Source organism: Nyctibius grandis, chromosome 1 (assembly GCF_013368605.1).
Source record: "Nyctibius grandis isolate bNycGra1 chromosome 1, bNycGra1.pri, whole genome shotgun sequence".
Taxonomy (NCBI): domain Eukaryota; kingdom Metazoa; phylum Chordata; class Aves; order Nyctibiiformes; family Nyctibiidae; genus Nyctibius; species Nyctibius grandis.
Window position 1 is genome coordinate 13,039,179 of NC_090658.1, and position 15,096 is coordinate 13,054,274.

General features: G+C 57.6%; 1 protein-coding gene across 2 annotated transcripts; it reads right to left on the reverse strand.

Moving 5' to 3' along the window:
• Window positions 1–123: 123 nt before the first annotated feature.
• Window positions 124–14,870, reverse strand: SRF (serum response factor). 2 transcript variants are annotated; one of them, XM_068405846.1, is made up of 8 exons: window positions 14,347–14,870; window positions 12,686–12,952; window positions 7,029–7,290; window positions 6,505–6,684; window positions 4,739–4,858; window positions 3,814–4,005; window positions 3,208–3,284; window positions 124–2,938 (listed from the first exon to the last, which is right to left on the reverse strand). In XM_068405846.1, the coding sequence occupies exons 1-8, from the start codon at window positions 14,785–14,787 to the stop codon at window positions 2,843–2,845; spliced, it is 1,635 nt and encodes a 544-aa protein (XP_068261947.1). In that variant the 5' UTR covers window positions 14,788–14,870; the 3' UTR covers window positions 124–2,842. The 2 variants fall into 2 exon arrangements, with proteins under 2 accessions (XP_068261947.1, XP_068261958.1); XM_068405857.1 differs by lacking the exon at window positions 6,505–6,684.
• Between the last annotated feature and the right edge of the window lie 226 nt (window positions 14,871–15,096).

Below are 15,096 nucleotides of genomic sequence, written 5' to 3' on the forward strand. Positions count from 1 at the left end.
CCAGACAGCCCTCCCCATCCCGCTGCAGTACAGAGGCAGGTGCAGGAATCTGCCTCTGATCCCCATTCATTGGCCCCAAGATGTGTGTTGTCCCCTCCCACAAAGCATGGCCAAGATCCCAAATCTGTGCACAAAATGATAACATTTATTGAAAGAGTAATTTTTTTTTAATACAAAAGAAAGCTCTGTACATAGTACTGTGATTACTTTCACATCCTTCCAGAAACACAACCCTGGAAACTGGAGGGGAAAAAAAAAAATAATCCCACACACTTATGCAAACACACGCGCACACACACGCACACACACACACACACACAACCCTCAAACCAGTAAAATGAACTAAAAAATGAAAAATGTCACCACACAGTAAATGTCATTTCATCCCTGATACACAAGTGTTCTTACAAGCCTGCACTTAAATAAAATACACCATTAGCGTTTAACCAGCAGTTGCCTTTGGGGAGCCAGGGAGGGGATGCAGTCAGACACCCTGTAGCAGCAGGGGCACTCCTGCCATCCCAGCCCAACAGCTCTGCTCCACAGTGCTAGCGCCAGCAAAGCGGAGCAAAGCCAGGCCACAGTGATGTGCTGGGGCAAAAGACAATGCAAACCCCAACCCCATCCTTCTCCCTGGACAAACTCCTTGGTATCCAGCCTTGTTTCAGAAGCATCACTGAGCAGCTTTCACACACCTAGCGATGGGGCATGGCACAGCACTCCCACATGCTCCGAGCTGCAGTGTACGCATCACAGCAAGGATAGTAAGGGGAGGTAGCATGCAATGTCACTCTCACCAGATGGGCCACCCCACTCCCCACGAGCCCTTCCTGGGCTGCATAACAGACCGAGGGCTGAAAGATCATTCTGGGAATTCTTTGCACAGTGGGCTTGGAGGGGACCTGTCCACATCTGTGCACTAAGGAACAGCTATAGAGGGACAACTACAGCCCAGATCATCAGCTAGGAGTTCAGGAGATGCTACCTGCACAGTGAAAGCAGTGATTAGCCACTGCTGGCCACTCGCCACTCAGGGAGGAGTGAGTATGCCTATATCCCTTAGGCAGTCACAGGTAGTACTGCTCCACACCAAGAGCAGTGACAGAACAGCTACAGGTCCCAGGACTAAAGGTGAACAGGGCAGCCGTCAGAAAACCCAGGCCATCTCTGGCTTCCAGGCATGCTGCAAGCCCCTTGCTCCCAAGGGATGGGTTTCCCACTTCTAGAGAGTAGCCACTGCTTCACTTGCCTTCTGCCTGTTAAGCCCAAAGTGATGGGTATGGAGTCTTCAGTACAGGTAATTGGGAAACAAGCATTCCACTCAGTTCAGCTTGATCCCTGGCACACGCTGGTGGGTGGAGAGCGCAGCTTAAACGCTAATGCTGAGGGAACATGTCCAAGATTACAATACAAACTCAAAAGCTAGGCCCCTTTCCTGCCTCCATGCCCCCCCATCCCTCTCCCATCCCCCTGGTACAAAGCCCATGAAAACTGTACAGGAGCCAAACTTTTATTCCTTAAAGAATTACATAAATACTGAGTTTAACACTTAGAAAAATAAAGTAATTTTCTTTTTTTTTTTTTTTTCTTTTTTCTCCAAGGCTTCTTTTGTCTTTAACTTAAAAAAAAAAAGTTACAGTAGCTGCCTCTTCCCCAAAGGATTCAGCAGCTTCTCTCACTTGCTTGCTCTCCCTCCAGGGACAGGGCTGGGTAGCAGAGCCATTCACAGCAACTCCCATGCAGGAATGCTTGCCCTTCTCTCCCGGCACAGGCATTGCAGCTGCTCCTCCACAGCCCAGGATGGCCTGCAGGTCACTGTGGTGCTCAGAAGAGCCTGCAACCAGCCCAGCAGCTCAGTGCCCCGTGGCACTTGAGTTGTTTCTCCACCTTGCGTCGGACATAGAAATTTCAAAAGTGCTGGCTGGAGCTGCAGGGGGATGTGGGAAAGACCTGTCCACGTTCCCCTGGGTGTACAGAGTCCGCAAGCAGTGTGAGGGCTTAGAGGAGCATGGGGCTGGGCCAGCCACAGAGCCCCCCAGGAGCTCTCTGGGGCATCATTGTGCTCCTGGGCATCCACTGACCACCTCAGCTGTGCGAGGGCAGCTGCCGGAGCAGAGCCAGGCAGGCTGCAAATCTGCCAGGCAGCCCAGCAAGGAGGTGCTGAGGACTTACTGTAGTGCATACGAGGAGGACCAGGTCGTGTGCCACAGGCTGTGCCCTGACCTCCCGCGGGAAGGCGCGCAGGCCTAACCAGAGATGCACATGCAAGCTGGCCACTCTCCCCTCTCCAGAGCCCGGGGTGAGTTGCTGCAGCCAGGACCTGTCACCCCCAACAAAGGCACATTGCTGAGGCCAGTGGCACAGCCTCGGCCCACTCCACTCTGAGCTGCACCCGCAGGACGGCTCTGGGTCTGAGCTGAGCCCTGCACAGAGCAAACGCTCATGGGCAAGGTGACTCGGAGTGCCCAGAAGGAGCCAGAGCCTCCAGCTGGGAATGGCCCGCAGTATTTATTTACAGTGCAGAGCAATCCTCCCCTCAAGAGACAAGTTTCTTTGGCTGGCATGAGACAAGCACAGCTATCGCAGCATCCAAACGCTCCCAAGCCCTGCATGGCCCCAGCACAGCTCCACCCCAGGTGGGTCCTGCAGCCCCACACGCATGCCTGCGTGTATGTGTGGGTGTGTGGGTGGGTGGGTGCATGTGTGTGTGCATGTGTGGATGAAGGAAACGTGAAAAGGCAACAATAAATAACTGGTGCAGTCTGTACGAGAAGGAATTGTCACCAGCCCCAGCACTGGCATGACACGCCATGGACAACACAAGGCTGGCAGCAGAGGCCTCTCAGTCACTCTTGGCGCTGTGTGAAGTGTCCAAGTTGACAACCTGCAGCTCCGTCAGGCTGCTGCCACTGCTGCTCTGCTGCCCAATGACAGCCATCTAGAGAGAAAAGGGAGGAGGAAGCACTGGGGGACAGCATGCCCTCCGACCACGTGTGCCGGCAGCCCAGGTGGCACTCTCCTTTCTGAGCACTTGTCCAAGGAGGGAAAGACTTCCTCACCCAAGGCTAGGTGGCACTGACAGCTTTCCCAGACCTGAGGACTCATCCTGCCCGTGGGCCCGAGTCTGCCCAGACCCACAAAGGATGTGCAGGCAGAGGCAGAGCAAGGACACCCCCTGAACACCTGCAAGTACCACTCTGTGCCTACCTGATGAAGCTGGACAGCTGAAACTGGGATCTGAACGGTGCCTGATGGGGCTGTCAAGAACACTTGGGGGACACCACCTGCCACAGAGAGAGAGCACAAATGACACCATCCCTTAAACAGTGCTCTGCCATGGGTCCTTTCTCTGAGCTCCATGGAGCTTCACAAGGATGAAGGTGCTTATTTGCATGCATGGAGGCATCCCAGAAGAAAGCCACACGCGCTAATCTTCCAAATGCTGGGAGAAGCAGGCGTAAGCCCCCAATCCAAGTCTTGCCTGCATGGCTTCATGCTGCTTTGCCCCCTCACACAACCACACATCCTCTCCCGAGTCTCCTAGCTCCCTCCACTGCCTGCCCCATATGCCACCCATCCCAGTAACCCTCACCCTTTTCCCCCAGCAAACGGCTCAAGCAATCCTTTGCATAGGAGAATGATGGGATCTAAAAGCACACATCAAGCATCAACCTTGCCAGGCCTTTGTACAGCCGCTAGGAATGCTTAGAAGAAAATTCTTTGCAATTAATATACAGCATAAATACATGCAAGACAAGAAAAATCAGAGTGTCAGAGCACTTAAGGGAGCACTGACCCAGACAGTTGTCTTACCCTGATCCTGGACCTGGCCGTGAGACACTTGCATCGCTGAGGGTGCCTGTGAGAAAGCGTTGAGGACTGCAAGTCCACCGTCCGCAAGGCCGGATGTGGGCGCATACATCACTGCATGTGGGCTGGGGTACATCATGTGGCCACCCACAGTGGTTGGCACAGACGACGTCATGATGGTCGCCGGGAGGGTCACTGGCACAAAGGACAGACTACATGTGAGCCACACGAAAGAAGTCTGCTACACTCACACGCCTGCTCAGCACCCCTCCCTCAGCCACCCTTGACGTGCTGTCCTGAAGCAGCAGGTGCATGGAGATACCCATCTTGTTCTCCCAAGATCTTGGGGAAAAGCCCCAGGGAACAGGCAGGAGAGCTCAAACCTCTCATGAGTGAGTATGAGAGGGCAGAAAAGCACGGTAGCCAAATATCCCAGGACTGAATTCAACTTGAGATACAAGTTTCCTGATGAAGCTTTAATAAAGCTGCCGAACTGGATTCAGTCTGCATCCAAGCACCTGAACTCAGATGTTGCTAACAAAGGCATCCTCTGCATATACCGTAAAAATCTCAAGCAGATGTGAGCCAATGCCTTCTACTAGGGGCAATGCTGGCTCACTAAGAAACCATCTGAGAACTGGGCAACATGTTCCCAGCTCCATGCTGCAAGTAAAAACAGATGATTTATCTGGAGAGGCTCTAAAATCCCTTGAAAGGTGCCCTATGCACAGCAGCATCTACCCAGATATAGCATAGCACTTGGGCTGGCAACAGGGACAAATACACCTGGGAAACTGTCAGAAAGGCTGGGATAGAACTGGTCTGAAGCAGGATCCTAGACAGGGAGCAAGCATGAGGTCTGTTGGTGTGGGTTGTTATCAGCAGTAGTTAGGAAGATACAACAGGGCTACGGTAATATCCCCATTACCTGTTCCGCTGGAAGAGGTCTGGGTAAGGTCAGTGCTGCTGTCACTAGAGGGAGACATTTGCTGCGGTGCCTGGTGCACCTGGATCGCCTGGACTGGGACCTGCTGAGCCATGGTACCACCTGGGGAGAGAGAGGAAGCCATGAACCTGTGGCTCAGCAGGGATACAGGCACTCTGGGCTATGTGAAAGCTCCCCAGTTCTTCTCTGGCCGCACACAGCTCTGCAGCGTGGCTCTGCACTGCGCTGGGGAAGGCTAGCCAAAAGCACCACGTGGCAGAAACCAGGCCCTGCCCCAAAGAGCAGGCCAAAACCTGCACTTTCCTGGCACACAGGGACCAAGGAGGGGTTAGCTGGCCTACAGGGCTCCAGAGAGAAAAGGAAAGGCCACAGCAGCTTTCGTCCAACTCCGAGGCACGGTTCAGGAATGTCTGGGGCCCTCCTCACCATTTCCTGGCTCCACCAAGACACGCCACAGAAGATGTTGGAAGGAAAGGGCCCAGCACATGCCCCCAGCACTGCCCATGCTCAGCCAGCCCTGCAAGGATCATCTCACTGCACCAAGCAGAACTGCGAGAGCCCAAATGCCCAGGCCAGCTGGGCCCCACTGCCTCCACGCTCTGGAGCCCAGCTCCATCCTCCACAGGGTACTTGGGGAACAGCTATCTCACCCAGCTTGTGATCTCAAGGACATCACAGTGCCCTATACAGGGATTAGAGACCACTGGGCCACAAGGCGTGCACCCCAGAGCTGCAGGGGCACAGCTGCACAGCCTCCAGCCCAGCCCACTTGCTGCAAAGCTCTTCAGCTCCAGAGATAGAGCTTGGCACAGAAAGCTCACCTCAGGCTCAGGTCCTGTCTCCAGAAGGAAGAGCAAGGAATGCCAGAGAGCAGGAATCACCAGCCACCTTGCTCAGACTGGGCATCTCCCCACACCACAGAGACACACGTCCATTATTCTCTTAGCTCCTCCAGATCACAAGGGAAATCCAGTCCCCTTGCATGGGATCACGCTGTCTGCTGGGGCCCACAGGAGCCATAAGGGCTCCAAAAAAGCATGCAGGCTATCAGACTCATCAACTTGGGCACAAACAGGGAGGACACAAGAAATACTGCCTCACTGTCAGTGCTGGTCTTCAGATGATGGCTGCCTCAACAAAGGAGAGCCTAGCCCTGCTCTGAAACTCCAGCCAGGAGCATGGCGAGCCCCAGTACAACACCTGGAGAGCCTTGACTCAGTGCAACAAGAAATTCCTACAAAGGACAACGTACACAAGGCAGCACAGCAGCACCACTCCTTCCTCTGCTCTGGGTCTCTCCTAATCTATCCTCTACACTGTGGTTCAGTGACTGACTGCAGATCCAAATGCAAAAGCAAGGGCAGCTGCTCAGAGCCAAATGCCAGCACTCAAAAACCATCCATTGGGCATCTGAGCCTCTGCAGTCTCCTTCCATCAGGCCTCCCTAGCAACACAGTCCAGCCTCAGCACAGCTGCACCAGGGACCCGTCTCCTCTGCATTTGCTAGCCACAGGGCAAACCCTGGCGCAGGAGACTAACAATCCACTGCTTCCCTCAGTCCCAGGATGGTGCTCCTGCCTGTCCCAAGCATTCTCTGCCCTGTCTTCCCATCTCTCCCCCACAGCCACAGCCAGGGTGCCCTGTGCTCTGCCTCATCTGTGCTCCCACCTCAGTTGGGGGTCAGTTCTCTCCCCACAGACGCCTCCAGCCCCCCACCTCAAGCAAGCGGAGGAGAAGCGAGTGCTGACCTGTCAGCGACACAATCTGCCCTCCAGCTCTGGCAGGAAAGCGGAAGACTGTCTGCTGTGCCTGCTGCAGCTGTCCAGCTGTACCCGTGACCACCTGGCCCTGCTGGCTGGAAAGAGCCAGGGAGTGCGGCTGTAACTGAGTGAGAGGAATGGTAGGGGTCCCCGGAGAAAGGGAAGCACCTGCCGAAAGGAGGGAGAAAGAAAGGCTTTGTCACCACCAGCTCTTTTCACTCCCTCCAGGCTGCTTGGTGCTGCCCTGGGGTCCCAGCTCGGCTCCCTGCCACTATGCCCTTCCCAGCAGCAGGGCCAGCTAGCAGCATCTTAGGAAACAGTCACTACATGACCCTTCTCCAGCCACCACCCTGGCTGGGCTCGAGCAAGGAATCTCAGCCAGGTTCACCCTACAGCAGCAACCACACTCTGCTTCCTCCTGCCACTAGGTCTCTTCTCCTCTGGAGAGGGCAGCAACACACTCCAGGTGCAGAGATGGATGGATGCAGTCCTCAGCCCCTAAAGGCACTGACCTGACATGAGGGTGAATCCGGTGGGTATCGGCATGAGGCCCCCAGACGTCACTGCACTGGCTCCAGTAGTCTTCAGCACTGTCCCGTTGGCACTGGTGACGGCATTGGGGCTGATGCTGGCAGACACTGGCGCCAGGTAATTAGTGATGGGGAATGACGGGCCACTGCTGGCCTGCATGGAAGTCGAGGTGGTGGGGGCTGTCTGGATGGTGGACGTTGTCCCCGGCAGGTTGGTAACAGTGAACGCTGGTTTCAGTGCGTCCTGGGGAAGGAGAGATTGTGACAACTCAGACCAGCCCTTGGATCTGGTCAACATCTGCGCATGAGACCAAACCAGGCTCCATAGGTTGCATCCCCATGCTAAACCATACCCCCATAGCCTGCTGCCAGCACACGGAGCAGAGTCAGGGCAGCAGAGAGGAGTTGCTTGTACAAACATGAGGAGACTGTGCCCAATAACGCAGCATGAGGAGAGCTGGAAAGAGCTCAGCGTAAACCTTGGATACAAGCCCAGGGCCACACAAGTCCCCTGAGAGACTTCCCTGCAAGACACTAGGGTATGAAACAACCCTTCCCCTCCCCAGGAGTCCCCACAGCCTCTAAGAAGCAAACAGACTCTTTTTGGCACACAGCAGGCAAAAGCAGTCCTTGCAGGGACAGATGTAAAGGCAAACACACTGTCTCCTGTCAGGAACACACATCACTTCCCTTATGGCAGGAAACACATGGCCAAGAACAAGCCGAGAACTGTCTCTTAAAGGCAGCTGTACACCGAAAGCAGCAAGAGAGAGGTGAGTAAGGCCAAACCCGGACACTAGGGAGGCCCAAACCCAGCCCTGACAGCTGCTTTGGCAGGCCCTGGGGGAAGGGGAGAACCTGGCCAGGGGACACACCCATTTGCCAGTCCACTAGCATGAGATGGCCATGAGGCAAATGCCTCCACGGGACCCTGCACGTTAGCTACAGCCAGCACACACCACGGTCCTGCAAGAAACACTGGAGCTCTACGCCTGTCTGAGGACAGCATCGCCAGGGAAGCTGAGCACCAAGAGGACAAGGGCCCTGCACTGGGCCAATGCTAGCCTGAGAGGCCGGCCTCCTGGGTCTGGGAACAAGGGAGGAACTGCAGGACTGCAGGACAAGTAACACCCCAGTTTCTGCAGCCACAAAGCATGTGGCTAGACGTGGCTTGGACCTGGAGGAACCAACCAAGCCCAGCATGATCCCTGCTGCCCCTGGCAGTCACACTTCACCTAACATGCCTCCTTGCCCCAAATCCCGCTTTGGATACCCATGGTCTCCATGGCCGCTCTCCTACTCTGCTCAGCTGGTCAAAAGCAGACAGCAAATACACTGCTCCACAGGAGACCATGCCACACGGGACCTGCTGTCCCTGTGCCCTGCCACGGCTGCCAGCACGCCTGGGAAGAGTTAAAGCTGCCACACTCCCACCCCTCCCGCCGCAGGCTGGTGGGCCCAGATCTCCCACGTGCTAAGCCTTGTTCCCAGCTTGTCAAGCTGCCAGGAACGAGGAATTCACAGCTCAACGAACAGCTAAAAAAGGGAAGGCAGCCCATTTTGGACAGGGGGAGCCAATCCCGGGCACTCAGCCGTGTCCCAGGGCCCGGGGAGGGAAGACAGCAACACCCCTCTGCCTTGGCACCACAGTCCCTGAAGTCCAAATTAGAAGAGGCACGTGATAGCAGAGGGGAGCCCAGCAGAGGCACTTTCCATTAGCTCAGCCACAATCTCCTGCCATCCCACATGGGACATGAAGGCTGTGGGCGCTCTCCCCACGTGGGCGACAGGGCAGAGCTCCCCCCAGCCTACTAGGCCATGGGAGTGACAGCAGAGCAGGGCAGGGCAGGTCCTGTTCCTAGCTGGAAAGGCCAGGCTCCCTAATGCCCAAGCATAGCCCTGAAGCTGTACACTCCTGAGATATAGTCCCCAAGCAGGGCACTTAGCATTCCCCCACCCTCCGTACTCTCAGGGCTGGAGGAGGCATCCCAAAAGATTCACAGCACCCTACTTAGGGGGATTCCCAGGACTCCTCAGAAGCACGAGGGCAAACCTGAGTATGATCAGAACAGCACAGGTGCTTGGTAGGGATGCTGTGCCAGCAGGTTCGAACCATGCACACCCCATCTCTGCCCTCCCTACTCTGCCACAGATGAGACTCAGATTCCTCCTGTCTTTGTTGTGTTTCTCTTGCGCTGCAGCAACAGTTCCCAGTACAGAAAGAGAGCTGGGAGAGGCCTTGGGATAGGACACCCGTTGCCTTCTCCCCATGCCTGTCTGGGACACCTCAAAGCCCCTGGGCACCTTGGCTCCCCCCAGCACCCTGCAAAGCTCAGACTACACCGACAAGGCCAGCCTTCAACAGGAGCCAAGTCATGGGTCACCTTCAGCAGAGATTACCGAAGGGGCCATGGGCAAGCCCTGAGGCAGCAGAGCAGCCCTGAAGGCCCTTCCCTTCCCGATCCAGCTGCACGTCCATTCCCCACCATAGCTCACTGCAACCTTCAGTCTGCAGAGCAGTGCCTGGGGAATCAACACGCAGCAGAGAGGTGCAGCATAGCGGCAGGACATGTCTGCACAGACCCACACCACTGTGCATGCTTAATAAACGCTATACGGCATGAGCGGACCACAGGACACAGCCTAGGCCATCTGATGCCCATCCTGGACCATAGCAGTGTCTTGGGGATAGAAATGATCCCACTTCACAGCTTTCAGAGGCTGCCTGGGACAATGCTGTTCAGCATGGCCCAGACCCCTCAGCCAGCATTATTACACAGATGTTGCAGGACAACTGGTCTTGGAGATACATGGAAAATCCCAATCTGGTCTCCAACACCTGGTCTGCACTCCAGATGGGGCAGAAAGTCTCACCTTTACCCCCACACCAAAAAGAGATGTCCAGATCAGGGCTACTCCCATGCTCTCATCCTAATCTAGAGCCCCTGAGCTCCCTTCCAAAATCCCCTCTGCTAAATAACCACATGCAGGAGATTACACGAGGGCACTGTGTCCTTTGGGGCCCATAAAAGATCAGACAGGTCAGTGCATGACAGTATCATTGTGAGGATATAGCTGTTGTCTTGAAAGTCCAGCATGCCCCAGTCCCAGCTGCAGTTCGAGCTCAGCCTCATGTCAGGGAGTTTGGGTTCAGCACAGCAGCAGGATCTCATAGCTGCTGCTGGCTGTAGCGCAAAGGAACACCAGTGGGCTGCTGACTGCAGGTAACAGCCTGGCTGCGTTGCTCTCCGCTCTGCTGCAGCAGCTGAACACAAGCAGGTTTTGTCCATACAGAGGTCCAGGAAGCAGAGTCCACAGGAAGGCCAGGGAGCAACTGCCCAACCCTCTCAGAGCATCCTCTGTGGCTGGACCTGACTGTCCAGGAACTTAATTTCCTGCCACCTCCTCCAATGAGGCACCCGTAATCCAGTCCTGTGTAACACCCACCCCTCAGCAAGGATGCCAGCCACCTAGCATGGCCCACCTACAGGCTCCCTTCATCCTCAGAGGGTTTCTTGGTCTATCTGAATTGGGCTGATCTCTGCCAGAGCACCAAAACAAGCTTCCAACCCTGCAGAAGGCACAGCAGGACTGAGGAGGGTCAGCGTGGGACTGTCCCCAGACCCAAGGTTTGTGATGACAAGAACCCTCAGCAGGCCAGGGGTGGGTTTAGCCAGAATGTCAAGCAGAAGACAGGGCCACAGGGCTCCTCCAGCCCCACACCAAATGCTGGCACAAAGTACCCCACGCTAAGCAACACCACTCGTGAGTACTAGGATGGAGCTTGCACAGCACTAAGTGAGGGTTGCATCGGAAAGCGGGCAGAAAGAAGTTGCGTTAAGATGATCTCTGCTGCAGAGTAACTGCACCCCAAGAGCACACTTCCTTTGGGGCCACCTAGCAGTATTTTCAGGGAAAATCTTAAGGACATGATGTGGACAAGCCCCATGCCAGGGGCAGGTCAGCTGCCATGCACAGCACTTCCTGCACCTCCAAATTACTCCAGGCACAAGTAATTTGTCTCATTACAAAATGCCCACAGGACTTGCCTTTTAATCCAGGAGAAGCCCAAGAGACACAAGTCCTTACAAACACAGGCTGCACGAGAGAGAAGTTGCTGGTGACAAAAGGCTCCTTTGCCTGCTGGAAAGGACTGGGGCAGCTAACACTAGGAATCAGAGGCACCCAGGGGAGTCACGCCACACTGGGACATCCAGGACTGTTGTTGGGCTCCCATCAGCAGGAAGCCTTCCCAGGGACTCTTCTGGGCTCCAGCACAGAGGTCTCCAGCCAGCAACACCTTCGCCAACCCCAGCTCCTCTGCCTGCAGGGATCTCTGGGACTGCCGATATTTCTCAGGGCTCAGCAGCAATAAGCTTTTGCTTGGTGCAGCACTGCACACACATGGGAAAGAGGGCATGGAGGCATCATGGCTGCCAGGTACCCCAGCAGCACCATGACCAGAGCTGTTGGGCTGCCACAGGACACAAAAACAGAGCTGAACACCCCTGCAGCCCCAGCCAACATGCTGGGGGCATCTCAGGGCTGCACTCACTGCCTTTGGGATTACAGCACAGAGTTCTCAAACACCCTGCTCCAGGTTCTGTCTGCTTAATGTTTAGTGGCTACTGTATGGCAAGGATGCTTCTAGGGCTTGTGTACAGTTGGCTGAAGGGCTCTTAGAGCAAGGCCATGGTTCATCTGGAAGGATGCTTTCGCAGCAAGCCCAGTATCCATGCCATAAGCACAGGTACAGCAGAGCTGCAGCAACTCACAGCACCCAACGGCACTCCTCGCAGGCCCGGGAAGCTGTGGCACAACCCCCAGTTCCACACATCATCCCAGCCTTGCACCACAAACTCCCCTGCCTCCTATCTCCAAGTGCCTGTGGACCCGAGCACCAGCCTGCAAAGGAAGCAGCAGGGATACGGGACCTAGCTTTCTTGCCACAGCTCCAAGGAACAGCATCGGGGGATGCAGGGACAAGACAGAGCCCTTCCAGCAGAAAAGGGCCATTGCCCCACTCTGCACCCAAGGACAGTCCCTCTGCAGCACCCTGGGCAACAAGCCACAAGTAACATGTGCAGGCAAGGGCCAGCGCCCGCAGGGACACCAGGCAGGGAGCAGCAATGGTCCGTCCAGCCAAATGTTTCCATTCCCCATGTCCTCCCTGCCCCCTTCCAAAACAGCACCAAAGCAAAAGACAGCTGCAGCTTATAAGGAATGTGAGGGGCCCAGCCAGGGACTCTGGCGAGGGAAACCAAGCCTTATAAGGCCATGGAGGCAGAATCAAATTTTTATCAATGAGTGCAAGAGCATGGAGACGCCCGGGGAGAGATAACAGTGCCGAGGGCTGGCCAGGGGCATGGGCTGGGCCAGTGGGGAGCCCCACTGAGAAGGCCAGGGCTAGGACACCTGCCACCACTTCCCTCCCTCTCCGAGTCACCACTACTGCCAGCCAAGCAAAGGAGCCAGCCTTGAGAGGCCACGGCACGAGCTCACTGGAGTTGCAGCAAAAGCGGACCCATCCTCAGCTTCCCAAGTGGTTATTCAAGGAGGGCTGGGGATGATTTGGGCTCCCAGCACAGCCCGTGCCCCCCCAGGGTGACCAGGCGTGTGGCTGAGCACAGGAATGTTACCTTGGTCTCTCCGCTGCTGTCTGACTCAGACACCTGGTAGGTGAGGTCAGTCTCCTCAAAGCCTGTGGCGCTCATGCGCTGGTCAGTGGTTGGGTCCGAGCGTGGGGGCGAGTCTGGGGAGTTGAGGCACGTTTGGATCAATGCCTTCCCCGTCTCACTGGTGATCATGGGCTGCAGCTTCCGTGTGGCAAAGGTGTACACATGGCCCGTCTCGCTGGCCACCAGCAGCAGGACTTGAGTGCCGGTCAGCGTGGAAAGCTCGTAGGCCTGCCAGCAGCACAAGGGAAGAACAGGGAGTCACAGACAGCAGGGACACGTACAGTGCAGGACAAGAGTCCCTGGCATGTCCCTGCGCTCCCAGCACAGCCCTCCTTTTGCTCACGCCAGCTGCGTCTTCCTGTCACCCCAGAGCTGTGGCCTCTAAAACCAACTCAAGATTGGTTCCCTACAGTGCCCTGTGCTGTGTTCCCATCTCCTTTAGCATTCCCTTAGGGGATGTGCATGCCAAGAGGCTACAGGAAAAGAGTGGTCCCCTCAGGAGAGTAGTCCAAGGACATGGGGACACTGGGCTGTCCCCATTCTGGATATCCCACCAGCTTCTCCGGACACATCTGGATGCCTCCCCCCCTCACCTCTGCTGAGCCCTGTAAGAGGATGCTACTCAGCCCACACATCTCTGCTACACCTCTTTCCCCTCACCAACACCCCAGCCAGGCTAGGACCCAGATTCCCCTCTCAGTCTTCACAGTCCTGAGCACAGCTGCACCCAGACACCCCTGCAGTGAGGCTACCATCCCCCAGGATTGACCTGTGGGCTCTTCATATGCTATCATGGCACACTCAGTGGTCTTGCACAAGCTACCACAGGCAGGATGGCCTCCTTCTGCATCCCGCACAGCCAGGATGTGCCCAGCAGCACCCCACAGCCGTTCCCACCTTCCCAGGGAACGTGAAGCCCAGCTCAGCCGGGATGCAGCGCTGCCCAGTTGTTCACAGGATGCTACGAGCACCACTGGGGATGCAGATGAGCCAGCACCATCCAACTGCACACAAAATCCCCAAGTTTCTAATCTCTCTTTGCACAACGGCTCCAGGAATCACGGAGAGCACTCGGAACGGATCGAGACATGGTGCTGGCCCCTTCCACGGTCGAAGGAGCCGGCCCTGTCAGGCCCTTGGCGGGGCAGGACAGCTCAGCCGTGCCACAGGACGGGCGCAGCACCCAGCAACGGCTCACGGAGACCGGGACGCCGGTCAGCTCCGGCCGAGGGCTGGAGGCTGCACCGGGACAGGCCTCCCAGGGCGCAACAGCCAGCTGGGGACAGCCGGGCGCCCCCGGCATCCCCGGGCTGCGTGACCGTGACCGCCCTTCCCGCTCCCGGCTGTCCGGGTCCCTGCCTGGAGCCTCGCGGACGCCAGGGACCAGCCGCCGGCGACAACCGTCCTCGCCGGAGGCTCCCGCGCAGCTCCCCGGAAGGAGCTGGTGCCGGGCCACCTCCCCCTCGCCGGACCGGGAAGCCGCCGCCGTTTCCGGGCACAGCCCCGCCGGCCGGCTCCCCGCTCGGCCTGGGCGCGCACCGCCCGGGGGCCCGGGCTCCCGCCGGCCACGGTCAGGCGGGTGCCAGCCCCCCCCGAGGCCGCTCGCAGCTTCGGGGCCGCACCTTCTTCATGATGCCAGTCTTCCTCTTGCTGAAGGTGGTGTAGCGCCGCAGCTTGTTGTCGATGAACTCCATCTTGATCTTCACCCGGCCCCGCGTCTTCTTCCCGGGCTTGGCGCCGCTCACGGCCCCGCCGCCCCCGCCGACGCCGCCGCCGCTGTAGGCGGCCGCCGCTGCCGCTCCCGCCGCGGGCCCCGCCGCCGCCGCCTCGGCCAGGCCACGCTTCACGCCGCGCCGCTCGCCGCCCAGCTCCTCGTCCTCGGCCGACTCCGAGTCGCCCTCGCTGCCGCTGTACAGCGCCTCTCGCTCCAGGCGGCCCCCGGGCGGCCCCGCCGCCGCCCCGCCGCCGTTCGCCCCACGCGGCACCGGCGACCGGCCCAGCCCCGAGCCGCGGGCCAGCGCGGCGGCGGCGCCGTTCCCGGCCCCGGCCTGGCTCGGCAACATCGCGGCAGCGAGCGCGGGTCGGGTCGGGTCAGGCCGGCCCCGCCATGGCCCCACCGCCGCTCCGCGTTCACGGTCCCGCTCCGCCACCGCCCCCGCCACGCCGCGCCGCCCCCATATAAAGCGATACAATGTTGCCTTTTATGGCGAAGGCGCTCCTTATATGGGGCGAGCCGGCGCCCCGCCGAGAGGCGCCATCCCATTGGCTAGCGGCCGCCAAGCGCCGGTGCCTATTGGCCAGCGGCTGGCTTTTGATTTGCATACGTTCCGACTGCGCTCGCGTCACTCCCAGATTGAACCACGCAGGGAGGC

Coding starts and splice junctions, on each gene's coding strand:
- SRF (XM_068405846.1), bottom strand. CDS start 14,787: ATGTTGCCGAGCCAGGCCGGGGCCGGGAACGGCGCCGCCGCCGCGCTG. Junction 12,953..14,346: donor AGACTGGCATCATGAAGAAG/GTGCGGCCCCGA, acceptor TGCTGCTGGCAG/GCCTACGAGCTTTCCACGCT. Junction 6,685..7,028: donor CGGATTCACCCTCATGTCAG/GTCAGTGCCTTT, acceptor TCCTTTCGGCAG/GTGCTTCCCTTTCTCCGGGG.